The 27793-nt window shown below is 39.5% G+C and overlaps 4 protein-coding genes across 4 annotated transcripts; 3 read left to right on the top strand and 1 right to left on the bottom strand.

Moving 5' to 3' along the window:
* Window positions 1–239: 239 nt before the first annotated feature.
* Window positions 240–4030, bottom strand: LOC140797759 (guanylate kinase 1-like). The gene is made up of 11 exons (XM_073151407.1): window positions 3771–4030; window positions 3219–3256; window positions 2986–3072; window positions 2811–2887; window positions 2599–2728; window positions 1611–1973; window positions 1367–1488; window positions 1102–1237; window positions 952–997; window positions 775–877; window positions 240–684 (listed from the first exon to the last, which is right to left on the bottom strand). The coding sequence occupies exons 2-11, from the start codon at window positions 3219–3221 to the stop codon at window positions 570–572; spliced, it is 1182 nt and encodes a 393-aa protein (XP_073007508.1). The 5' UTR covers window positions 3222–3256; window positions 3771–4030; the 3' UTR covers window positions 240–569.
* Window positions 4031–4062: 32 nt separating this feature from the next.
* On the top strand, window positions 4063–10335 carry LOC140796413 (polygalacturonase QRT2-like). Its single transcript, XM_073149455.1, has 10 exons — window positions 4063–4283; window positions 8096–8240; window positions 8342–8473; window positions 8553–8726; window positions 8825–8845; window positions 8932–9139; window positions 9239–9320; window positions 9461–9569; window positions 9918–10034; window positions 10117–10335. Exons 1-10 carry the CDS (start codon window positions 4063–4065, stop codon window positions 10333–10335), a joined length of 1428 nt encoding a protein of 475 aa, XP_073005556.1.
* Window positions 10336–13474: 3139 nt separating this feature from the next.
* LOC140780839 (uncharacterized) lies at window positions 13475–17271 on the top strand. The gene is made up of 5 exons (XM_073126565.1): window positions 13475–13756; window positions 13831–14079; window positions 14162–14380; window positions 15743–15970; window positions 16682–17271. The coding sequence occupies exons 1-5, from the start codon at window positions 13589–13591 to the stop codon at window positions 16994–16996; spliced, it is 1179 nt and encodes a 392-aa protein (XP_072982666.1). The 5' UTR covers window positions 13475–13588; the 3' UTR covers window positions 16997–17271.
* Window positions 17272–20693: 3422 nt separating this feature from the next.
* On the top strand, window positions 20694–27301 carry LOC140791286 (protein OBERON 3). The gene is made up of 3 exons (XM_073141778.1): window positions 20694–20749; window positions 20855–23685; window positions 26521–27301. The coding sequence occupies exons 2-3, from the start codon at window positions 20883–20885 to the stop codon at window positions 27090–27092; spliced, it is 3375 nt and encodes a 1124-aa protein (XP_072997879.1). The 5' UTR covers window positions 20694–20749; window positions 20855–20882; the 3' UTR covers window positions 27093–27301.
* The last annotated feature ends 492 nt before the right edge of the window (window positions 27302–27793 follow it).

Genomic DNA, 27793 nt, shown 5'->3' with positions numbered 1-27793 from the left:
TTAAATTGATCCTCTGAGCTCATATCCTACCCATTTGGTCCATTAAGTTAAATTAATTCTCTCACATGATTAATAATTCCCTGCATTTATTAATGCTTAGATTCTTCTTCATCTAATCATATTTTGTATTTCATATGTTTCGCCAACACTAACTTGTGAATCACGTTAAAAAATCCAAAATAATTGCTCGAGACAAAACGAGCCACTAGGATGTTGCTTACTGCTAGTACGACTCGAAATTTAAAAAAATGAAACACTCATGATTTGAAATGGTAACAAAAGCACTAGTACAACATAGACTATGATCGTACAAGCATTTCACGAATGATATCTGAAAAGAAAAGGAAAATCTCGACCAGAAAGTGAACTTCACCCATGTTCCAGTAAATTATTGTCGCAAGAGAACAAATCATCAATTCTTTTCCTATTTGATAGCAATCTGAAATTTGGGTACCACACTTGTATGTCTTCATATTTAGTTGTTCTAGGAAATTTCACCCCATATAGTAAATCCAAAATTTAAGTCAGTAGTGGTGCAACTTCTTGGCTTGAGTACTCCACGAATGATGTTAAAGTAGTTTGATGTCATTCAAGCTATCTTCTGATGGGTAAATGTGGTTTATATTTAGTCCCCTCGTTCGACCAGAAGCACCTCCCTTAAGAGAAGATACATCAAGCACATACCTATCAAACGGAATAAAATTGTCCAAGTATAAGCTTCTAATCAGATTATCTTAAAAAAATCCAGTATTTAATTCAGAGTGAATGACTTACGAGTTACGGCCTGCTGCTTCAATTTCATTAGATTCAATACGCAAAAGAACTTTTGAGTCTGTCTTAGATATTGTATGAGACACAGGAGCAATATTCTGCATGACTGTTTTGACCATCTAATCAGAAAATGTGAAAAAGCAGGAAGAGACGACATAATTAAAAGATATAATAACTTACATGATTCATATGAAGCGCCGAAATTCTCATCCAAAGCAAGTATTTTCTATAGGAGATAAAACATTCATCAGAAAAATGGATACCAATCGGCAAATTCAATATCAAAATAATAAATAAAAGTGCAAACAAAACAGAACCGCAGTTAAACACCTTTAAATTCTCGTAGCATGTTTCAAGGTTGTCATTCACCAAAAAGTGGTCAAAAAGACCTGGGAACTTTGCCTGCTCAAGCTCCGTTCTGGCATTTCTGAGTCTTTTTTGGACTTGTTCTTCTGTTTCTGTTCCCCTGTATAGTCATGCAAGAGCATTCAAAATGGTTTCTATTGTGGATTTCAAGGAAAGTAGTGTAACCAATTACCAATCACACAAGCTATATAATATAACCTTGATGACATCTTAAAATTCTTAAATATACCGTGCCCGAAGACGCTTCTCAAGTTCTTCAAATGATGGGGGGCAGATGAAGATGAAAACTGCTTCAAGAGAACTAGCCCTCACAGATCTAGCTCCTTGAACATCAATGTCGAGAACACATCTCTGCAATCCAAAAGCATCGAAAGTTCGAAACTTTAAAGAATCATATCACATGCAAGGATAACATTATGCAGATACCACCAAGACTCACAATCTTCTATGTTCATGCGCTTGTTTTCTATTACCTTTCCAGCATCTGTAACTGCTTCAACTGCTTCAATACTTGTCCCATAAAGATTTCCATGAACCAATGCAGATTCAAGAAATTTTCCAACACTAATATCTTTCTCCATCACGTTACGCTCAGTGAAGTGATAGTGAACTCCATCTATTTCTTTCTCTCTTGGAGCCCGGGTTGTGTGACTAACAGAAAACCCAAATGTTGATGGGAACTCTTTCATGAGTTTTGTAATTAATGTACCTTTACCAACTCCAGAAGGACCACTAATCACGATTGGCTTTGGGCCATTGCCCAGAACCCCCTTGCTCCATGCAACCACTTCTGTCCCAAGAATCTTCTTATGCTCCTTAACAAATGGGGTGTCCACCTAATACAACAAAAATAGAAACATATTTATAGCTGAATAAATAGAAGGAAACCCAAAAGAGCAAAGCATGGAGAACTAGCAGACACAAAGGAATGAGAAACTTTCCTAATCCAAATAAACTAAACAAAGGTTTTGCATCTATACTACATAATAAACAATCATGCTGTGTAAAACCAGCCAATTTGATTTAGAATAATGAAGCACAAGAAACAAATAGGTCTCTACTTTGTGCCACTTGGCAGATATCATTATTAAGCATGACAGTCAGTTAATTGCAAGTATACCTCTTCATCAAAAGCTTAGCAATGGTTGAGGAAATCCAGAGTATAGATTGTGATCCAGATCACCAGTAGTTACTAGGTTCTGCTTTGCCTACTTTGGAGATAACAAACAAAATACCAAGTTCATAAAGTATGGACCATGGCAAATCGAGACAAAAGTCCTTTTGGAACCTACCCATTTGGTGGTTGTTAGAATTCTAAAGTTCCTATATTAAAAAAAGGAAAAACAAAGAATAGCATCTGACCACATAAAACAGCAAGTGAGCAAAAGGCCAAGTCCATAAGCATCAAATTTATATAGAGGGTCCATATCCACACAAGAAAGTATTTTGAGTAGTGCAGACCTCCAAAAACCAGGCAAAATCATCCAGTGAAGAATCCCTCTTAACAATTAATATCCTATCGTTATTTAAAATCACAGCTGAGTGACCCTTAGAAGGAACTGGTTGTGTGCCCAGAACTGTAGGAATCGACCTGCGAAAACAACTGCGAATTAGATCTTCTATCTCTAAACAAACAGTACGAAGAAAGGCAATAGAGAGTGCAAGTATCCCACCATGTTCCAGTAAACTTATCAAAAATTTTGATGCTGATTGAGGACTTAGCTCCATCACCAACTCCTCCTACTACATACTGCATACGCAAGCACAAGTAATTACATTTCACAAGATCTAAACTTACAAATAAAACAATAAGGTAGAAAGAGGGAATTTTTTTTTTTATGGACTCACTATCTTATCGCCAATAGTAGTAGCTGTCTGATAGTCTTGTGTTTCAGAAATGAAGCTTCCAAAGAGAAACTCAGGTGCTTCTTCTCCCTGTTAAAGATGAGATTTCTATCAGATCAACTCTCCTCCGTAGGGGAAATGGATACTCAAATTAACTTATACTAAAATACAGTAATTACAAGATAATATTTGCAAAGCGATCATAACAAGAGCAAAAATCATAAAGATCAACTTACCATGAAAGTTCTTGGATCTTAAAATTCACCCTTCAAACCTGGAATAAATGAAAAGGAAAACTCTCATTTCAAGTGTCAACCAACAGAAAGACAGACAGGATTTCTGATCTTTAGCTCCAGGCACGAAAAGTAATAAAAATAAGCGTCAATCTTTGCCAAATCACAAACAAATTAATCGTCCTATCTGATGTAAAAAAGAGGAAAAGCGCATAAATTTCAGATCCACATTCCGTCAGCATGACTGCAATCAAACAAGACATCTAAACAAATAAAATCCAATATAGAGTTCCTGACGGACAGGCTTAGAAAACTCCTTAGACCGCTAAAATTATGTAAAATCAACGTTCAATGCGAATATACTCATAAGAATCTTTTTCCCCAATGTCAATTGAAACCAATGTCAAGAACAAAACAGAAAAAGAGAGATCGCGGAAGAACAACGAAGGACCATCAGCAGAACTCAAAGCAACAGCAGACCAAGAGGAAATATAGAGCGGACAAGGTTAGCAAACAAACCCCAGCTCCCCAAAGAGCGGAAGAAGAGAAACCCACCTTGATCCGTCTGAGATCTTGGGATTCCGATGTCTCGGTTAGCGAAAACTAACAAAAATTTGGTTAAAGCGGAGAACTAATTTCCCTTAAAAGAGAGTAAAATAGTAAAAGATTTCCCTTTTCCAAACAAATCAATGGAATCGAGGGAAGAAGGGGGTCTATTTTCGGTCCAACCCACCAAAAAGCCTGTCCTTTTATAGTCCGCTCACCAGGGGAAGGACTCCTCTCTCTTCCTTCCTTCCAACCTGGTTCTCCCGAGCCGAAGAGCGAATCTGAAAAGGAACCGCTTACGATGAACGCCCTACGGACGGCCCAGATTAATCGTAGCCACCACGCGGCGGCACCACCGGGGTTTTACCAGTCGCAAGGGATGCGGCTGATCCTCTCCAAGCCCTGGCGCACCAAATGCTACAGTCAGTCGACGTGGGAGGAGTTGGGCCCGACTCCAGTTGAACAAGTTGGTTGGAGGGAAATTAGGTTCTTTGCTTATAATTATGTACTTGTCTGGCTCACGTATGATTTTTTCCAGAGAGGTTGCATAAAAAATCAGAAGAAAAAGGCTTTGAAAATTTTATCAAAATTACCGTACATTTTATCTTTATTATTATTTACCCCCTATTCTTATATTTCACTTTTAATCCTTATATCGATATTTTTCTTTTAACAATCAGCCCATATAAATGAATTTTAGGTTAAAGTAACTACATACAATGAGGAACTATTATAGGTCCTTTAATTTTTTTCTTAAAGTAATAGAATATCTTCTATTCGTCTGCTAGGCTAGAGTTAACTTATAATATTCCTGATATATTAAATATAATAAGGTGTTTTTAATAAAAGTCTCAACAACAAAAAAAACCTTCACAATAATGGCAAGATTAATAATACGGCCGGTTCGGGCGTCACTATTAAATAACATTCCCATTATTTTAAGCATAAGTGACCTTCCAATTAATTGCTTGTTAGGCAATAATTATACATAATTTAATAGTATAAGAAATCTTGGATCAGAGAAAAGTGTTGTGAATTAGTCAAAGTCAAATGCATGTATGTACTCTTAGTTAGGCAATTACTTCACCGACTGGTTCAATGTAAGTAGACACTTTGCTTGACCAAAGGAAAGCCAAAGGCAGGCAGGCAGGCAGCCACAGGATCTATTCTCTCGATTTGCTATTCGCTGCTGGGACCCCAACAGCGACCCGAACTGGCCACCTACATCCATCAATCGTAGCCGTCCATCGCACGGGTTAAGATTAAGAACGCTCGAAGGGATCCGGTGTTCGCCGGGCACGCCTTAAACGTCGTGCCCCGCGCACGTGGGACCACGCTGCCTCGTATTCCGCGCTCATTAGTCATCTTTTTCTTTCACTTTCTTTACGTAGTCAATAGATTAACCGTTTAGTTTGATGAACGTTTTTTTTTTTTTTTTTTAATTTTAAATTTCAATAGTAGCTAGTCGGCTGGCTCTGTTAGTTCGAGGATTGCTGCCATAATGAATTCATGAACAAAGTTACGAAACGAGAGCTTTCTTTCTGTTGAGAAAGCAACGTTTGCAAAGTGGTCCCAATTCGCAATCTCAAGCGTCTTTCTCTCGTTTAACTTATGTAGTTATGCGTCATTGAAGAAAGTACTGAATTATAAACTACTCTTTATTAGAGGTCTGCAATCGTGTCGATTAAATGCAATGATCCGAGTGTCTCCAGATTTATGTCATTCTGGTAAAATTATTATGAGAAATCTATACAAATACCCTTTTTTTTTCTCCTCCTTTTATTATTTTAGATAACCAGCTATATAGGTTTTAAAGCTAAAGAAGGAATATTTAGGTTTTTTCTTCAAAAGTAGATGTAATAAATTTTTGAGGCATTAAAAGTTAAAAAATATAAGAGTGTAAATATCTAAAATGTACAATATGAATGATAATAAAGTTAAATTCTTCACTCAAGAGTAATAACAGGGATGGAAGACTAGGGTTTGGGCAAGATTGGATCGGGCTTTAGTTGATGAATCTTGGCTTTATTAATTTTTCCGTTATTTCTTTCTCTTTCTTTTGATTATGTGAAAATTAATAGACATTTTCGATCTGGTATGAATTTGATGAGGTTAAGGATTAATTGCTGGGAATTGGGTGTTTAAGTGGACCAAACACTAACCCCATGCTTTCTATTTCTGCTAGCCTTAATAAGATAAGGTACAAAATTCTGCATTGAAACAAGTATAGCATAGCTTTGATAGCATTGAGAATGTCGTTTCCATCGTTTGTGATGAGAATTTTGGGTTGGAGACTAGGTGAAAGGGCCTATTGATAGTAATTCGAGTAATAATTTGAACTGATCCTATCTGCTTGTCTTAAATTTCACTGCAACAATGAACTCACTAAATCTTTTACTGAGGAAATTAGAAAGACCCTTTGGTTACCATATTAAATTATGTTATTATTACTGAAACATTGTGAAGCATGCGTTACATGAGGTTTTCCTCCATTTTCAACGCTTGGTTGCTTGGATTTGAAACGGAAAACCTGTGTTGCTTGAATCATAAAACTATTCTAAATTATGTATGTGTTAATGATTTTCACTTTATATCTTATATAATAATTTTATATAAGTTGTTTGTTAAAATTATGGTTAATCCTATAAAATCTATTCTCTATTGTTTGGTGAACCCTAAGCAATCTACGAAAAGGAAGATCATGGATGACACCATTTTGACCCAAAAGATTATACTCTATTCATAGAGGCAAAAGGGATATCCGCACATATCAAAATTAAAATAGAAAAAGCTTATGATAGATTCAATTGAAATTGCCCTTATGGTTATGAAGAGTTATTTTTTTTAGATTTTTGAATTGTTTTAATTAAAGTTTATGTTAAATCCTCTTTCTGTACCTTTTTAATTAATGATTTTGTTTTTCCTCGACTTGTATATTTTTTATGTTCAAGTGCTTACTAATTTTCTTAGCGAAGCCATGTTTGATGAAGTGTTATATAATTTTCATGTCTCCAAATATTTTAAAAATATATCTTTTAATGTTTCATGTCCCTCGACCAAGTTAAGCACTTAAATTTTTATAATTCATAGCACATAATAGAACATAAATATTTTTTTAGATGCTTGTGCTGGATAACTGAGTCCTTCCAAGCTTAGCAAAACCCTACCAACTATAAAGTAAATATTATAATTATTTTAAAAAAATTTAGACTAGCTCGACCCAGTCGAGCTAGTTCAATACTTGGGTGAGCTCGAGCCCACATTAGTTGGCTCGCCTAAAACTTGAGCTGAGCTAGCTGTTTCACAATTTCGAGTCTAGCAAAGTTAATCTCAGCTCGCTAAACCTCGACTCATTACAATAATTTTATGCCCCTTTTACTAAAAAAAAAAGAAAAAGAAAAAGAAAAAAAGACAAAATATAGTGAGTGATGCCCTCACTTAATATAACTGGGTTCAGTCCAGAATTTTCTTTTCTCAACAAAAAGACAACATAGAGCGGTCTTGATAAATTTCTCAACTATAAAATTCACACGAAATCAAAGTGCGAGTCAGCCCCAAAGAAGAAGCTCTATGGAATGTTTGATGTCTTTTTGGTCCTAAGGAGGCCCATAGCCCATGGGCACCCTGGCATTGTGTGGCTTTGTCATTGGTTTGGTCTTACTTTAAAAAAAATAAATATAACATATAGAAATGCAAAGTTTCTATGCATGCAATTTACACATATAACTATATGGAAAATGATCTCATCTTTCAATTTATATGTAAAATAGCAAATAAATGGTCATTTCTATATGTAAATGACAGCATAAGGCAAGTCTGTGTGATTGCAAAATTACTGCATATGTGTTTGTATGTAGGTGTGCACGATTCTTATAAGAAGATCATACATAGTAATTTCTAGTCAGATACTATAATACTTGATCTTATATCCCTGATGGAGGATATTTATGCCCATAAATTGGTGCCGTAATGGAATTAATAAGGAAACGGCGATGCCATACAATATTGCTTCCGTTTTTAGCATTAATTACATACACATATGCACACTTTATTATATGAAAAGAACCCTGCCAAAATTAAAAAGAAAAAAAAGGAAAAACAATCACTGCCAAAACTCCATTGGTTAGGTAAAACCTACACTTCCATTTCTTGGTTGTATATAATAATTTTATCATCACCTCATTCGGTCATCATTCTTGTAAGCTTCTCCTAGACAATTGCACTAAAATTCTCTTGTATCATTGTATGCTTGTTACGGAGACTATAGATATGTTTATGGGGCTCCAAAAGCTTGTTTTGCTATCTATTCTCTTGTTATTATTTCATAACCTCAGTTGCTGCTATAGTAGTTCAGAAAAAGTTCAAGTTTCTTCCTGTGACACCACATATAGTACAGAGTCTAGCCCAGCACCGTCGCCAATGAGAATTTTCACCGTCGACGATTACGGTGCTAGAGCTGATGGCAGTGACGATCGCAAGGTGCATTATTAATCTCAAAGACATTTAGGTAGTTTATGTTCCTATAATTCTTTGTCGTCATGGATTGGAAGCTCTTAACTAGTACCTTTTTTTGGAGTTAGGCGTTTGTCAAGGTTTGGGAGGAGGCTTGTTCATCTTCTGATTCGGCTGTAATTTTAGTGCCTGAGATGAAAACCTACCTATTGAAGCCAGTAACCTTCTCTGGCCCTTGCAGAGCTCATATCACATTGATGGTAATGCATAACTTTGTTCTCATTAGACTATGTCATTCGATTCAAATCAAGCATGGATGAACTTGTCGTTATATTTTAGATCAAGGGGACACTTGAAGCTTCTTCTGAACCTTCAGTTTGGTCAGATGAGAAAGATAAAGAGCCCTGGATCAAGTTCAAAAAAATAAGAAACCTACTGGTGCAAGGTGGTGGAACACTTAATGGAAATGGCCATATCTGGTGGCAAAATTCATGCAAGACTAACAAGTCAATGGTATTTTTCCTTCCTGCTAATTTCACATCACAACTCACAAGCTTACATTAGATAGTGTATTGGCGACTAATTCTGTTCTAAAATCTTTCTTTTTTCAGCCTTGCTTCAATGCACCGACGGTATGTAGTCGACCATATCATACATCATCGTAGGATAATTTTAGTAGTATCGAGCTAAAAATATTGAATGGTTGATTAATTTGCAGGCCCTTTACTTCTCTGAGTGCAAAGATTTGACGGTGGAAGACTTGAAGATAAGAGATAGCCAACAGATTCATCTAGTATTTGGAGGCTGTTCAAATGTTGAAGCTTCCAGGCTCAAAATCACTGCACCTGAGTGGAGTCCAAATACTGATGGGATTCATGTGACAAGCACTAAGAACATGCTGATAAGCTACTGTTCCATTGGAACTGGTAAAATATTAGATCAACTAAATCAAACCAATTTCATTTCTTACAGTGATCTAAATCTAGACCCTTCTACTATTACGTTTGCCTCCTAAATTAGTGTAGGTGATGATTGCATCTCAATAGTTAATGGTTCTAGAAATATTAAAGCTACAAATATACTCTGCGGTCCCGGTCATGGAATCAGGTCTGTCATTCTAACTCCAACCTAACTTGTGATCTCATAAATTTCATATCGGGAATTAATCAATTATCTGTATCATCTGTTACAAGGATAAACATTTTGATAACTTTCTGGTTCCTTCTTTTGTTTGATATGGTGAACAGTATTGGAAGTTTAGGAGCTAAACGCTCGATAGCCCATGTCTCCAATGTGATAGTGGAGAAAGCCATTTTGAAGAATACTACGAATGGAGTACGGATCAAAACATGGCAGGTAATGTTTATAGACGTTTACTAAATAACTAATAAACTAAATTCTCACTCTTTTGCCAATTTATCAGTTAAAAGTATTATTCCCTGTAACATATATTACTTGGTTTTAGTTTTCTAAATGCAAATCTTAATCCATCTTTCTAAACCTAGTAGAATACAGTTTTCCTCAACCAATTCGAATCTTGTTTTGAACCCTAAACACTAATTAATTCCATACATTATCTAGTAACAGTCAAAGCAGAGAGCTAGCGTTACCAGTCTTCGTTTTTGATGCTCAAAGTAGTTATCAACCAAGAAAATATTACTTATTTACGCTTCGTATTCTCATGTATCTTTATTCTACTGATAGGGAGGGCATGGCTACGTGAAGAATATTATCTTCCAAGATGTTTCTGTGCACAATGTTTCCAATCCTATAATCATCAACCAGAGCTATTGTGACTCGATGAAACCATGCCACACGCAGGTAAAAACGAAACATTATTTCCTTACGAAAATTTTACCTCTGTTTTGTTTTAACTGCAATCTAACAGTGTTGACAAATGTAGAAGTCCGCCGTCGCGATAAGCAATGTGCTTTACAAGAATATTAAGGGAATCAGTGCTTCAGAAACTGCCGTGATATTAAATTGCAGCAGTACTGTTGGTTGCAAAGATGTGGAGCTGCAGAACATCGATTTATTCCGGGAAGATGGAGATCATACATATGCCTCCTGCAATAATGTCCAATGGACAGGAGTTGGAAGAATTTCCCCTCGTTGTACTTGAAAAACTTGTATTAGGGAATAATAGCATTTCTTTTTACGTCTTTTTAGACTTTATATGCAATGTATGAAGTAGTTCAGTTTAAATTTGTCAGGCATGCAATTATTTCCTTTGGGCAACTTGCCATTGTTTACAATACAAAACACTCTCAGGAGTTCTACGGCAGCATTAATGCTGGCCATCTGTAGATGATCTGACTCAAGCTTGGCAATCAATCCATACATAACTTAGAAAAGTCGAAATCCAATACTAATCATGAGAAGAAAAGGAGAAAATAAAACAAGGGCAGCTTAATTAATTTCCTCATGTTCACAAGATGAGAGAGTGATTACTGGGTCTGGCTTGACCAGTCAAAGCACCTGCAAGAACTTGAATAGTTGAATTGACAAGCTTAGTCCATGTACTGTCCAAATGTAGGCCCATCCACCTCCTTTTGCATTGAAAACCTCCCAGGAAAGGAAAGAGACAGCACACTCCCCTACCTAGATGTTCCAAAGAGAGAGAAAAATTTAAACCATCAACGGTCGCCTAAGAAGATTTCCTGCCCACATAAAAGTTAAAAAAAGAAAAAGAAAATCTCAGTGGTGTCTACAAGCTGACGGCATTTATTAGGAAGCGAGAAGTGAAACACTACCTTGTATTGGATTGCTAGTGCTATTGGGCGTACTGCGCATCATGTTGATGTGGGAGATGGTGAGGATGGAGCAAGAGCAGCCGTTCCCGGTGCAGCAGGCCGCACCGCCTGTTGCACCGGGAACGCACTCCACTCGAAGATCGGTGGAGACGCTGGTGGTGATATTGGCGGTGATCACGATCATCGTAGTGCTTGCGGGGATTTTTGCAAGGGTTTGCGGCGGGCGCCATTTGGCGGCGGGCGGGGATCATGACATTGAAGGGTGGGTAGAGAGTAAGTGCAGGAGTTGCCTCGACGGCGGCATTCCGCCGCCGCCACAGCAGGAGGGAGCAAAGCCAGGTGATGGGAAAAAGTGATCACGGTGGTCGAGGGAGAATGAAGGTGGAAACGGATGGTACTAAGTTTGTGACCTCGGAGGTGTATTTTTTTTTTCTTTTAACTTGGTATGGAATACTAATTCTATATCATTCATCTTCAAGAATCTTCGCATATTGTACATCATATTAACTCTGTATGGTTTCTTATGGACTTTATCCATGATGGTAGTGGCAATGCTATAGATTCTGTCTGAAATGTTAAATGGGTTCAAAAACTCATGGAGTACTATACTTTTACTACCAGCCTTGTTACGGAAGGGTAGGAGATGAACCCAAGTGTACGCGACCTTTAATTCAAACGAGCGGCTCGAGCTCGGCTCGGTTGAAGCTTGAGTTCAGCTCGGCTCGGTTAGAAATGAGTCGAGTCTGAGCTGGAGCCGGCTCGCTCAGGCTCGGTATAAAAGAGGTGAGAATTGAGAAAATTTTAATCCTCAAATCTAATATCCACATCCCCGACTCCTCCTCCTCCTCCTTCGGCAGTTGGCACTCATGCTTGTCTCCTCGAGCTGCCATGGTGCCATCTAGTCCTTGTTTGCCAAGCCGTCGCCTCATCTCTTTCGCCCCCACCACCAACTCTATGTCTGCAACCACCGCACCCTCCTCAACCCGATCTACATCTCCGCGGTCTCCTGTCGCAATGATGGTGAGTTGAATCGGAGGAGGTCTGCAACCTCCTCCGGTTCATCCCGTTGTTTGCGGAGCTGAGGCGGGCGATCGTGCTGGTGGCGTTGGAGAAGAGCGTCGGGATGTTCTACAGCACGACGGCAAGCGGGCTCAAGGGAGAATTATCTAATGCTCGTCAATAGTGACAATTTGTGGAAGGAATGACTAAGGGATAGGGATACCGCCTCGTCCTCATTTGCCAAGCCGCTATCGCGGTACCGTCGTGGTGGTGGTTGAAGCATTTGGAGAAGGGGAGGAGGATAAAGGGAAGGGGTTTGGGTTCTTTCTTTTTCTTGTGCCTCGGTTTGGGCTCGATCCGGCTTGGTCCAGCTCGATCCGGCTAGGTTCAACTCAATTCGACTTAGCTTAAATGAGACTTGATAATAGACTCATTTCAGACTTTAGATCAACTCAGATTCAGTCTGATCCGACTCGAGCTCGTCTTAAATTGAACTGAGCCAAGACTAAACCTAATTCTAAGGCTCGAAATTAATTTCGAGCCGAGCATGAGCTAGAGCTGACTCATTCGGACTTTGGCTCATTTACACCCATACCCAAGAGAGATGGTATCATGGTACACATAGATTGGCTCATCTATCTGTCTATCTATCTATCTATCAATCGTGCTCAAGCTTGGGTTTTTTTTTATTAATCTTGAGTTAAGCTTGGGCGGTGTCAGGTTGGGAAAGTCTATTAGCTCTGCCGACCCAAAACCCGAGCCGATGGGCCCGTCGAGTGATTCAAGCCCGGAAGCGCTCAAATCCTCTTCATGGGCCGAAAGAAAAATACCTCTAAATAACAATGGCTCCACACCTACGGCTACCTACGTGTAATCCTGTCTATACGAGGAATAATTTACTACCGTGTCGTGGATTTACCGCGAAAGCTAGGGAGCAGCATGGTATTTACTTCTTGCTTGCTTAAGTTTACTATATAGTAAATGGACCATCATCAGGAGCACGGTACATATAACTGGGCCAATGTTTTGGTGTTTTCCTCCCACACCCTCTCATTAAGTAATCAGAGAAAGTATCATTTGGGCTCCTCGTGACGAACGCGAGCATCTCGTGCAGGCCGAGATGACACGGAGGCGTGTCGAACCCAACAAAGAGATGGTACACTTAACAAAACACCCACATTAACTCCCCCTCCGTTTGCTTTCTTTTGAATTTAAATATATATGTTATTAATTAACGAACAAGCAGCCTTCCAACGGGCTCCGACACGAATCACGAGGCCCGCTCCTTATACAATCCGCCACGTGCCTGGCCTCCATTGGCACCACCCGCTCGTCAGACCAGGGAGCAGGAGAAAGCCCCACTTGCATGGAATTACCGGAGGCAACGACTAAAGGCCCCGAAATCCATTTCAAAATTACATGAATGGCATTGAAGTGTACCAATGATTGGGATTTAATCACTCGTGTCGATGGGTAGTTAAGTCATTTTGACGTAATAGAGGCGGAGAAGATCCCTTTCAAATCGTTGGCTTTCCCCAGAAAACGAGAAGGGGGCACCGTCTCCTTTCTAAACCTCTCCCTTTCGTCTTCCCGAAACCCACTTCCGGGGAAAGCTACTTCCCAATGGCGACGAGGAGAGGCAAATGGCATCCGCCGCCGGCGCCGACCCCGAGGATAATCCACCTCCCTCGCCGTACCCGTCTTTGCCGGCCGGTGCCGGCGAGGCCCTGCCGGAATCTCGGCGCCCTCATCGACCAGGAGCGGCAGGAGCGGGCGGAATCCCTCGTCTCGGTATTCATCGCCTACCTCCTTTTTGATCTTGATCGATTCGATTACTTTATATATTGTGGGGTTTCTACATCCAGGGGAGGAAGAAGATCGACGGGAGAAGTGATGACGTGGAGGTAGCATTAGATGAGATAGAGAAGGTTCGAAAAGTAAGCGGCAGCTCCGCGAGGCTACGGAGGAGCTATGGCCGGAACTTCGACCGCCAGGTGTCCGCGCTCCGCCGAGGGCTCGAGAAGCTGGCGGCTGATGAGGCATGCGTCAAAGAGATACACGAGATCTCCTCAGCGCCGCCGGATAAGAAGCAAACAGAGGAAGAGCTATCCGATGTAAGATCCTATTACTCAGTTTATTTATTCTGATCTTTGTTTTTAATTTGGGTCTAATTGGTGAGGCGATGCCAATTGGAAGGTGGAAATGTTGAAGAGAAAGATGGAGGGGTTGTCGAAGGGGATGATGGAGATGATGGAGGAGTACGGCAACTTGCTGTCAGCCACTAACTCCGACACCAACTCTAGTAGAAGGGAAGGTTGCGGCAAGAAGAGCAGCAGCAAAAGGAGCAATGGGCACATGAGAGTGAGAAAGAAAGTACACGGCCACTACGAGCAAAGACTGGAGGAGCAAAAGCAGGTAGAATTCGAAATAGTTCCCCTTTTTCCCTTCCCCTTCTTCATTTCCTCATTGACTTGTGTATGCATTGTTAGTCAACCGGTTTGGATGTTATTATATAATCTTTTAGTGTTTAAAAGGCAAGCTTGCATATATCACTATAGGGTGTTATCTGCAAACTTACATTCTTAGACTAATTATAGGTTAGACAAGAGAAGAGGATTAGTAATCATCGATATATAGATAACTGAATCAATCCTATTGAAAAAATGACCCACAATGTTCATGTGCAGAATCAAATCTATGACTATCGAACCTCATGGGGCTAGTTGGTCTCAACCACCTCGCATTGTAAATTTAGGTTCGTCTGTACTTAAGCTTGCAGTAGGTAATGCTCTAAATATCATTAGAGCTTGAAGCTTCTATTTTAAGGAAAGAAAATCGGTGCGGGGTCCATTTCCGATTTAAGGAAAAGGTAGTAAATTAACATTTAACACTGCCACTTCTAAACGAGGAGGCAGATAGCCCAGCCTGGGATGAGCATATGCCCAGAACAACTTGAAGAATCCAGGCCCAAGGGCCAGCCCATGTGCTTCACTGCTTTGAAACAGTGCTGCTGGGGACCAGAACTGTAGATTGCATCTAATGTATTCCATATTTATGTGTAAGTTTCTGACCTTGGTTGGTGTAAAGGTTGTTCATATTAAAAACGTTTAAAAACTCTGACCTTTGCTTGGTCATTTTGGCAAGCATTCACTAATACTAGGCTTACTAACAAATCCTGAAAGTTGAACAAGCATATCATGATGTCATTTGATCTTGCACTTACGTTATTAACAGATTGAGTTTAGTGGTAGCGAGATTTGAGGAATTGCCTGTAGATTGTAAAAACATGATCATATGCTGCTTTGATTGAAAATGATTATTTATTTGGATAATGGTTGCATTATTTGATCCTAGAGTTAGGAGCATTTTGCCTATTCTTCAGAAGCACAAAGTTATATAGGGTTGCGATTCTTCAAGTTGTATACTCCATCTGCAATCTCTCTGTTAATTTTGAATGAAAAAAGAAGCTCTACAGAGCAAATCACTTTTGTCATCATTAACATTAATGGGAAAGATAGGCTGGGTGCCTCCTGGAACTAAATGCAAATCTGTTATCATCTTGACTATGTTGAAGTGTACAATCTGCATGCATTGAGGCGCCTAGAATAAAGAAGTCAACAGAGCAGGAACGCAGTGAAGTTTTTTGTGTCAAAACTATGACAACTATACTGAATTGAGTAATAACCTGCTATTATTTATAGAAGTCATTTCAATTATCAGTAATTAACTTGTCAGAAGAGCTTGAGCAGAAGCCTTTCTAATAGCGTGACTTAACAGGCATTGGTGGAGGAGTGGGCAGTTGCAAGTGTGGGAAGTTGCTGTGATTACAGAAAGGTCGTCGGGAGGATAATGGAGCAAGTGAGGTCTGAGACCGAGCAGTGGACACAGATGCAAGCTATGGTGGAACAAGTTAGGTTGGAAATGCAAGATCTCCAGTCTTCCAGAGACCTGTGGAAGCGCCGCGCTATTGCTGCTGATGTCAACATTCGCTCCCTCCATGCTCAAGTAAGTTCTGATGGACCTATATTTGGTGGCCATCATAGACATCTATTAGTTTTGCATCTCCAAGTGCTACCATATGACTTGCCTGTTACCATAATACATGTGATTTTATCCTAACATTGCCCGTTATGGCTCCCCACCAAAGTAATAGACATATGGTCTGAATCCTTCTTTACTGAATCTGAAGATGATGCTTAAGAAGGCTTTAGGCATAGGCTTACTGTCTTTATGCATCGATCAATCTATGTTACTTCACAAATGTTCCATACAATGTTGAGTTACATAGAGCAATTAATTATTTCTCATTGCACGCATGCAGCAAGAACTGATCCAAGAGAGGCTTATCAAGTGAAAATTGGGTTATATGTTGATATAGAAAGCATAGATGGTGTCCTAGCATGTTAAAACTTTCAGTTGAGGGGGATAAGGAAGTATTAATTTTCATCCACTATAGGTTTCAAATGTTCTATGAAGGATCTTCCCTTACTCCATCCTTGCCTTTATTTCAAATTATTAAAATATGGATGAGTAGTATCTATGTAAAGTTGCAATAAATTCCTTTACAGAGGTGTTGAAATCGGCATGTAGAGAGATCGGATGAGGGTATAGTTCTCATTTAGCTTCTGCTTGTACTACTCATCATGTTATTAGATAATGATGTCGTCTCGTATGATTATCCGAGAGGTTTGTTAAAATTTGGCAATGGTGTTGCAGGTGCAGGAGTGGCAACACAGAGCTCAAGTCTCAGGAAGCAACGCAGATAAGCTGCAAAAGCAGGTCTCTCAACTCCAAAACAAGTTGCGATTGTTGAAGGTTGAGCATTTGAATCACGCTTCCTCTCGTGATCATTCAGAATCAAACAGAAGTGGTTTCGTAACATCCAAAATCCATCAGCAGGAATCGCTGGTCCCCAGCAAGGAGAAAGAAAAGCACGTTCTGGTTTGTCGAGTGAAGAATTCACCAAGCAACTTCTTGAGACGCTCACCGATGCAGGACATTGGCAACTTATTGTTGCTGCGTCAGCACTAAAGGAGAAGTTGTTATCCTACAGTGCAATTCTAAGAGAAGCAGAAGAATGTGTCGAGCTGCTACAATTCCTAATCTATATTACATTAATGGCCGAAGTAGGTAGGAGCGCCTTCTAATATTCTCATGAGTATATGTTAAATAAGGCAGGTTATGAGAGGAAGGTGAGAGAGTTCGAAATTTTTGAGAGTTTGTAACTTAGAGTTTTGCCCAGGTGGATGCTTCTGTATTGCCTAACAGCCTAAGCAAGCAGAAAATTAAGTGGCATTCTCGATGAAGCTTTAATCCTTTGGTGCACTTATCTGCAAGTTGATTGAAGGGTATTATCAGAGAATGAGATTGCAAACAATTAAATGAAGAATTAATAAGCTTTGGGATTGCCAAAAGAAGCACAAGAAATGAGGTTGAAACTAATCTAGATAATGCTTCTTTAAAATTAAAACCGAATACGATCCATAAAACCACACATAAACATAAGAATTATTTTTTCGTAGAGAAAACTTTTTATTATACAAGAGTATTAAGATTAAATTAAGCAATATAATAATCAGCAATTATAAATACTTACAAATTATTTGTTTTTACCCATAATTATCTTTAAAGTAATTTATTTGACTTACTTTCAATATAACAACGATATCTATACTCGGTATGACCTTGAGGTTGAATACCTCTCTTAATGACCCTCATGTCAGTAGCAAATGCAACTCTAATGTTATAAACTTTAGGGATAATTTCCTTTTCACTCCCTAAACTATCACTCATTTTCATATTGACTTCCTGAACTTTTTTTTTGCTACATACTGACCCCCTAAACTATCAGAAATACCTCACTTGATCCCTTCCGTTAGGGTTCCGTTACCCATTTCTGTCCAAAATATATCACGTGATAATCACCTGATAAATATATGACAATTTTACCCTCATATATCTACAAGTCACATGCTGTCATAAGAAACTTTTAGATGGACGAAAATACCCCTCATTCTCTCCCTCTATTGTTGTTGTCATAACCTACCCCACCGCAGCCTCCACTGCCATAGCCACCGCATCCATGGCGTTGACCACCGTCGCCTCCTCCGCAGCCTACTTCACCTCCTCCGCAACCTACCATTGCTCTCCTCTTTGGCATGCTCAAGCTTGGATCCACGTCAAGATCTGCATCCCCGTCGGAGTTGGATCTTGGATTGACGTAGCTTCAATCGCTATGCCACTACCTCTAGCGACTGCGGCCGATCAAGGCGAGACAGATCTGCCCTCTTCTCCGAGCCCCGCCTTGGCGTTGTCGTCGCCCTCTTCTCCGAGCTCGCCGTCGCCATTGCCATCTTCTCTGAGCTTGCCATCGCCGTCGCCATTGCCATCTTCTCTGAGCTCGCCATCGCCATCGCCATCTTCTCCAAGCTCGGCGTCGTTGTCGCCATCTTCTCCGAGCCCTTTCTCTCTCTCCAAATTCCTCCCCATCACTGTCGCCCTCTTCTCATAGCACTCTCTCTCTCTCTCTCTCCAAATGTGATGAAAAGAAAATTATCCCTAAACTTTACGATCAAACATGTATTCAAGCTTCTAAATAAAACATCTCAATACTTGAAATTCAACTTTCACTTGCTGATATGTTCGGCCAACATCCCTCATGTTTGAACACTCGGCATTTTTTGCCAATTGATGGAATTGCATATTCCAACAAACTTCAAACGGTCAAAGTCATTTAAGCGCATTGTTCATTGATCGACAGTGTTCATACCTCGAATATTTTGTCATAGCTCATACATAGTTAACTAATAAATATGCGTTATGAATTACTTTATTTTAGCCGATTATAAAACTTATAAATAATTATTTCCTCTTAAGTTTCTTGGAAGAAAATGACGAAGACCAGAAGGAACTCATTTATTAATTCTATTCACTTGTTCCAAAATAGTCTTATTTACAATAACAATGGTTGGCCTTCTCTATCTCTCATTTCATTATTAAAAATAAAATAGAAACAAAAGTAATATCCTATACATTCACAAGTATTAATCAAATTCAAGCAAGTTAGCTAGGTGTGGTTGATCATGGACATCCAGGCACAGTAGGCACAAACAATCTTCTGAGAGATGTAAACATAGACAGCAAAGGAAAGGCTCATCAAAACCAAGTCCTTCCAGTCTCCCTTCTGCTTGGGGCTGAAGCTATCCTTCAGTCCCTTCCCTGCCTCTCTGTATAGCTTCATCAGAGTTGTATTCCACCATCCTTTCTCTTCCTTACTCTTCCCTTTCTTCTCCATATTAGTCGGGAGTTGGCTATGGCAAGAGATGGAGAAGCATCTGGATCTGGCCATGGCCATGTTGGGTTGCATTGGATGGTTATATGTGGCATGAAGAGGGTGGAAAGATGAGAAGGCAGCAGCCATGAGAGATGGCTCGAGATCCTGAGGAGAAGAGATGGTATGTGGGGATTTGTGAGTTCACTAAGGATGAGAGGATAAGCAAACCACAGCCATCCAAAAGGAGCGTAAGCAATTATCCAATTGAATCGAGAAGAAAGAGACAGGTGCATGGTAGAGTAGTTTCCTGTAGAAACTGTTTCTGTAGCCATAATCCTCACTTGGTTAATATCAAATTTAGAGGGAAATAATGGAATAATCTATGCAACTCATATCATACTCAACTTATGAAAGAGAAGAGATAAAATACTCTATACTCTCTCTTGTAGCTGCAATGGTCAAACTAGTATTACATTTTCTATTTCTTGGTGGCCAAAGTCGTAAAATTCCAATTCGAATTTGTGTGAAGCAAAGTAGATAAGCAACCCGTGGACATTATGAAATAAATTTTCATGGTACCAAGTTGCCCAATTGAATGATTACCATTTTATTTAATCCCATGTCAAGTCAAGTCACCCACCACTTAATTATCAACCGGAGTGGAACACGGGTGTCTGGATTAGGAACTTTCGTCAGCTCCCACTAATAAATATTTGAAACTTGCACCAAAAAAAGAAAGAGTACATCTTATACCCTATATTAACTTAATTATTAATTTATTCTTAATATTTATCTCATCAATCTATTTTATAAACTAAACAATATTTATTATAATTTAATAAAAATAAAATATACTTTTACCGTCTGTTTTTTAATTATATCACATCAAATATAATTATTATATTTAATACGTTATTTTTTTTAAATAATAAAAAAGAATATTTATATTGACTTAATTTCAGGAGGAATCGAGACATAATAAAAAAAAAAAAAGGGAAACGATAGACAGGGATGGAGGAAACGCGTCCAACAGTCAAATTTCGATAGTACCTATGCGTCATACCAATGCCATGCAGCGACCACAGTCAAGAGGAGTTGGTCCATCCACTAGGGTGGGGAGAAGAAAAGCCAATGGATACACGACACGTAGAAGAAGAAAGGATTCTTTACTTTGCTATAACACGTGTCAGAAGACTAGATCGTCGTCTCCCATTTTCTACACCAACCCCACATGGAACGCACCGGTGACAGCGTGCGGCGTTTCCCGCTACAAAAAACGTCGGGCAAGGGTGGGCGTGAAACGGGTACCCCCCCTCGATCGGCAGCCGCACATGCGCGGATCCGACGGGCGAGATCACTTGGGCCAAGCCGTACAAGGCCCAGTTTGCTGGTTAAGTAATTACACATCGCTTTAATGACTACCGTTGACTGAGACAGGAAGAAGGAAAGAACTAATTAAAAAGAAAAGAAAAGGAAAAGAAAGAAGCCCTCTTCTGCACGCCTTCTAATAGGTTGGTGTCTCTCTCCTCTATCTTCTTTCTCGTCTCTTCCTCCCACCATACGAAATCTTGCTTTTAACTCCTATGCCAAATCCCTCTTCTTGTTGCTGGATTTAGGTGCTTCGTGATCCATTCCTTCATCTCGATGAAGCGTTCGAGGCCGTACGGCGAAGATCTCGAGGAGCCTGAGCGGTCGTCGTCTTCGTCGCACCGGAGGTTCTATTCAAAGTCGTCATCGTACGATCGGGCTCTTGATGACGACCGGGAGACGGTGAGGCCGTTGAGGAAGCGATTCGACCACGACGGAGATGGATTTGACCGGCGGAAGGGGTTTTGTCGGTACAGGGACGCCTCGTCGCCGAGGGGGGTCTACGGGAGCGACCGGATGCACCGTTCGGAGAGCTTTTCTGGGTTTCGGAGGGAGTTCCCCAAGGGTTTCCGGTCGGAGCGCGATAGGTCGAGGCGGGAAGGCAGCAGTGGGTCGTCGTGGCGGAGATCGAGCAAGGATGTGGTGGTGAGTGAGGACTCGGGCTCAGTGAGCAGAGGAGGGGGGATGAGGAGTAGGGATTCGCTCAGCGGTGACGGGAATCGGAGATCGGAGGCGGCCGCCAAGGTGGACAAACCGAGGAAAGAGAGCGGCAGTAGTAGCGAAATGGAGGAGGGGGAGCTCGAGCCGGATCCGGTAGCTGAGAAAGAAACAAATCATGAAGATAGAGATGCTGAATGTAGCAGCCGAGCTGAAACGAATCTGGAAAGGAAAGAAGTCGTGCAATCTGAAAAGAAATCCGAGAATGATGATGTAGGTGTTCCAATTCGGGAGGAGGAAGTCAAAATTGAGGATGTTGTGGTAGATGACGTAAGTGGAGTTCAGAAATTAGACGAAAAAACTGGCAGCGAGGGAGAAGGTGAAGGTGAAGATAAGGGTATTGATGTTGATTGTTTGGCAAAGGATGAATTTCCGGAAAAGAAGCAAGACGTGCCTCAGGAGGGGAAGTTATGTCTGTCTCCTCAAGTCCAGGAAGCGAAAGACAGTGGTGAAGAATGTGCGGCTGAGAATGAAGAAAAAGAGATTCCACATCCTATTTCTGATTCCAACGAAAAGGACTTGGAGAAGAATCAGGGAGAAGGCAAATATGGAATTGCAGAGAGTGAATCTGGAAGGGAAGAAGAGACAGGTGTAGGGCTTGAGGTTGAGAAGAACGAAGGAAAAGGAATTGATCTAGAGGCTGAGCCAGAGGATGCGATTGATTTGTTTGACTCAAGTAAGGAATTTGTTGCAGAGAGTAAATGTGAGGATGTGAATCTCAAGCTTGGGGCAGAGAAGCTGAAAGACAAGGACAAGGGTAAGAGTCTGGCTTTGGCGCTCTCAAGAGAAGACGATTCTGTGGAAGCTGAGGATGCCATGGAAGGTACCAGTGGAAGGGGGTTTGAGTTGGTATTCCGAACTGACATCTGCCAAGCTGAGAAAGCACACTGCGGTGGGAACCTTGTTGGCAAGAAGGAAGATGACGGTCTCAAGATGGAGAGACTTGATCTTTCTCTTAGTTTACCAGGTAGTTTGCAGGATCATGCATCCCAAAGTCAAAAATCTGGTTCTCCCACACATTCGAGGAGCATCCAGTCTATTCCATCTTCCTTCCGAACATATTCAGATGGGTTCACAACATCCATATCATTCACGAGTTCTCAACCATTTGTTCACAATCCTAGTTGCTCTCTTACTCAGAACTCGTTAGACAACAATGAGAAGTCTGTAGGTAGCCGCCCAATCTTTCAGCAGATGGATCACGTTCCTAATGGTACCATATGGCATGCTCAGACCTCAAACGAAGTTAAACGGAAGGGTGGAGCTGCCCCACTCCTTCAGAGAGTTCTGCAAAATGGTAGTGGGTCACCTAATGCAGCACTTCATGCTTTGAATGGCCATCATGAAGGGAAGCTTAATGGCCTCCCAGGGCTGTCTACTCTTCCAAGTCAGTTATCCCCAAGAAAGAGTCATGGTTCTCACCATTCTAGATTACATAGTAAGGATAAGAGGCAGCTCACAAGAGAGAAAAGCAGCAGCAGTCTTTTCATGAGTGAGCAGCGGGAAGGAGAACAGCTTGTACATAATGGTTCTGGTGTCATTGAAAGGATTGTCTACAAAATTGTTTCAGAACCTTTACATTTAATGGGTAGGATGCTTCAAGAAATGACAGAGCAATCTGTAGCATATCTGAAGGAAACCCTTTGTGAAATGATCACCAGTGCAGATAAAATTAGACATATAACTGCACTGCAGGAGGTACTTCAAAGGAGGTCTGACCTGACTGCTGAAACAATGACCAAGTGTCCTCGGATTCTACTAGAGATACTGGTGGCTATAAAAACCAGTCTTCCAGATTTCATCCGAAAATCTAATAGCATTTCAGTCCCTGATTTGGTCGACATCTTTCTGAACTTGAAGTGCCGAAATCTGGCTTGTCGGAGTATGCTGCCTGTGGAGGATTGTGAATGCAAAGTTTGCACGAAGAAAAGTGGTTTCTGCAGTGCATGCATGTGTCTTGTCTGCTCCAAATTTGACATGGCATTTAATACTTGTTGTTGGGTTGGTTGTGATGTGTGCCTTCATTGGTGCCACACAGACTGTGGTTTGCGCACTTCTCTGATTAGGAATGGTGGAAGTGGTTCTGTAGCAAATGGGGCTAACGAAATGCAGTTTCACTGTGCTGCTTGTGGTCATCCCTCAGAGATGTTTGGTTTTGTGAAGGATGTCTTTAGAACATGTGCAAAAGATTGGAAAGCAGAAACTCTTTTGAAGGAGCTTCAATATGTAAGAAGAATTTTTTCCTCCAGTAATGATGCAAGGGGCAAAAGATTGCGAGACATAGCTGATCAGATGTTGGTGAAATTGGAAGATAAAGCCAATCATTCTGAAGTTGTCAAGTTTGTAATGACATTTCTATCTGGTAAGCTACTTAGTATGCACTACATGAAGTGTAGGAATTATCATTTACCATTCTTCGACACGAAAAGGCAATTCAATGCTAAATGTTCATATTCTAGACAATTGAAAACATCAAATTTTGACTTTTGTCACTACATCAATAACTTTTGTCATTCTTGTTGGCAAAGCTATGGTTTTGTGGCAGTATACTGATATGCATGTCTGACATCTGTTTCGATTACAAGCTCAATGTTGGTGGATATTAATTTTAGCGCAGTTTTCTAGATGTCTAACAGTAGAATGAGAGTAGACCATAGAAAATTCATTGCTATGGATCATGTCTATTCTAAAAGTTGACCCATTCAGTTTGCAGATCTTGTAGGTTAACCATAAGAAATATCATGTCTCAGTGCTCTAAGAAAACACAACAATAAGGTTTCTACATTAACTTTAATCCGCTGTGTGTCCTACAAATGTTCGTGTTCAATGAAACATCAAGATTGGACATGTTTAAAGATTGCTGTCCCTCTTCCCCTTTAACATCTTGTACTTAACATGCCTATCCAGCATTATTTTCTTTTGTTTTTACTAGTTACTCTATACCAAATAAAACTCTTAATGTATGTGTTGACCTTTGGACGGAAATGTGCATGCAACTCAAGTAAATTCCACTGAATCTTACATGTGGAAATTGGATGTGAACATTGAACTGAAAGCCTGTCCAAAATGTTCTTAAAACTAAAGTTGCTCAATTTCATTTGCAAATGTGATATATGCCAACTTCCATGGCAAACATATTAGGAAATACTAAAGGTGTTTTATGCAGAAATTTAAGGAAAAGATGAATTCGGTTGGTGTAGGCTTCTTTTCATATGATGTAACATGGACTAAGATAGGAACACGTGCTAAACTTGACATGCGACATGCATACTACTTGAGCAATGTAAATTCAAAGTATTAAGTTCCTTCTAGATCTTTCTTTGGCTAATGACTGACTAGGCTTTCTCTGAACGCTTTTTAAGGACTAATTAGTTGACCTAATGCCAGATGTATCTTTGAGTTTCTTTTTCCTACAAATGAGATTGGCCTAGAGAAGAAACATGTATCTCATGCAAAAAGAACGAAAATGCTATTTTATTTGAACTTTTTCACATACTCTGCTCAACTTCTGTCCATGAATTGGCCTGTTTTATAGCTCTCTTGAAGAGCTATATAGTTGATAAGATGAGACAGTAAATGCACTTATGCACTTAAGAACCAAGTTGAGATCAATTTAGTATCAAACTTTCAATAATCATTCAATTTTGACTTGAGAAGTTGTTATTTTATCTTACTTTTATCTTTCCTTTCATGTTTGTCATCTATTTCTTTCTTTCAAGAGAAATTGAGAACCTTAAAGATATCAATTTTGCCACACATTAGAAAATTCTTTTTTGTTTTCATATTTTACTTCCAACAGCTTCCAATAATTCGGTTCAAACAGTAGTAAGTTATTAAAATCGAATTAACTATTTAATCCAAGCATGTTTTAATCCTGGGAGTTCAGAGAATAAAAAGAAAAAAGAAGAAAGCAACAAAACATCAGCATGTGCCTAAATTCTTTTAATTTAGTTTATGAGTAATGCATTCTCAGCTTTCCAATAATTTTGGACTATATTCTCTTAAACATATTATTTTAGAACCTTAGATATTGATATTCTTTTCTAGAGTTTTAACTGGGAGCTTATTCCTGTTCTAGTTTGGCCAATTAAAAGGGAATTATCAAGAAGAAATTGATTATCAAGAAGAAATTAATTATCAAGAAGAAATAAACAAGCTGATATTTGCCAACAATGAGTTTCCATGATGCAAAACCATATATATTTTTCAGTTTCACTACAATAATTTGCCAGCATATGTTTGCTGTCTATTGACTGCACCTTTGGAGCTTTGATATTATTGTTTCTTCGTCAATTAGAACCTTGTGTTATACTGAAATAATTTTAATGCATAGCTATGAATATCCATCTCTCAAAGTTTTCCTGATTACTTTATTGCATTTTTTTATTATTTTAAATTAGTTCTCTAAGTTTATGAGTTTAGTGTGGACAATTAGAAAGATGCAGAGGGCTGCCATCTGTCAGAATACTTCACTCCTAATGTTATTGTGAAGCTATGGGTCTGTCAGAGTTTGACGGTGCAACAATGCACTGTTTTCTCCATCTTCTTTGACATGCCTACCTAGTAAGTCTGTTCTTTATTAGGATTGTGAAAAAAAAATGTTACTCAAAGGTTCTAGATTGTTCTCATTGTTGTTTACCAGCACTATCAGGAGATGTAACTTGGATTTCAGATTTGGAAAAACGTATTGCACAATAGTGAGTATGTAAAGATGTATCACATACACCCATTATATATATCTATATCTATATATATATGTGTTGTATATATATGTGTGTGTGTGTGTGTGTGTGTGTGTGTGTGTGTGTGTTACTTGAGAAATTAAATCTATTTTAAAGTTCAAAGTCAAAGTTTCAAATGGCAACTTTTCTTGTCCAATTGTCATAGCCTCGAAGATTTTTCTGCCATATAAACTCTATGAACGAAGTGCCAGATAAAAGAAAGACCATAACAACGTAATTTAGCACAGTAACTGAACTAGTTCTCCGTGATATCTGACATCTCGGCCTTCATTTTTTATCATTTAAAATATAGTTTAAAATTTGTGATCCTTATGATATGAAGAGCCTTTCTTATGCCAATGAAACTATGTATGCTAAACGTTTTGTATCTTTAGTAATGTGCACTACTACATTGCTGCATTTTGAAATTGGTGTTTTTCCAGCAAGCATTACATTATTTGTCCTTCATATTTCAGATAGTGAATCAAATCTCAGCGCTAGTCCTTCCTTAGTGCACATGAAGGAGCCATCAAAAACTGCTGCTGAAGGAATCAATGGGATACCCTGTTCAAGCAAAGAGGAGACATGGCTGCCGTCTGTTCCCTCTGAGAAAGTCTCTAATCTGGAAAATGCAGGAGTCCTTTCAAGCATGGAATGCAAGCTAGTAGTTAGTAAAATTGGTAATCCTGAATTGCAAGCAAATCTTGAAAAGAAGCCAGTTGCTGATGAACTGGATAGTGTGGTAAAATTCAAGCAGGCTGAAGCAAAGATGTACCAAGAACGTGCTGATGATGCAAGAAGAGAAGCTGAAGGTTTAAAGCGTATTGTGCTAGCGAAGAGCATGAGTATTGATGAAGATTATGCTAGTCGAGTTGCTAAGCTTCAACTAGGTGAGGCAGAGGAGAGGCGGAAAAAAAGGCTTGAAGAGCTGCAAGTAGTTGAAAGGGCACACCGCGAGTATTTTAATATGAAAATAAGGATGGAAGCTGATATCAAAGATCTATTATTGAAAATGGAGGCTACAAAACGAAATTTCAGTTCACAATAGGAGTTCGAGTGCCACAACCTTGCTAAGACTGGATATTTGTTTCAGATAAGCACATCAATAGGTTAACCAGGAAAATAGTTGCTTTATATGATGTTGTAAGTTTCTAGGCTTTTGTTTGTTCCCATTAGTCCTCTTCTATTATCCTCTTGATGTTGTTGAAGATTGTATGATGTAAAATTAGCCTTTTATAGTTAAATTTTCCTCTTCCATCTTTATTCTAGCTAACTGGATTCTGAGGAAAGAAATCTCTGGCTTTGGCAACAGACTCCATGACCACTTTCGACCTTTATAAATGGAAAGCAATGTAGCCATCCTGTCAGGTGCTCATTGTACTTGGACTATTTAAGTTGTTTGTCTTTCTTTTCCTGTCTTTTGTTCATGCGCTCAGTATACCTTAACTTTGTTGCTCAACAATGAGTTTTCGATCAAAATGGGCCTCCTCCAAGCTTTATTTACTGAAATGGATCACTCCAGATTTAATACCAAGAAAAGCTTGTTTTTGTGACATCGGTTCATTATGACAAGGGTGTGTGTGTACTTATAAGCAACCTATCTAATCAGCATCTAATTTACATGAAACACTAATAAAATTAATGGTTTATGTGTAGCCATTTCCCTCTAAATTCACTTAGACAAGAGATCATTTATATATAGTCAAATAAACTGCTCATCAGATCAACATCTATTTCACATAAACAATG

This window comes from Typha latifolia, chromosome 1 (genome assembly GCF_019914945.1).
Source record: "Typha latifolia isolate L0001 chromosome 1, TyphaL0001v2, whole genome shotgun sequence".
In the NCBI taxonomy this organism is placed as follows: Eukaryota; Viridiplantae; Streptophyta; class Magnoliopsida; order Poales; family Typhaceae; genus Typha; species Typha latifolia.
This window is presented reverse-complemented; position numbering and strand designations above follow the sequence as displayed.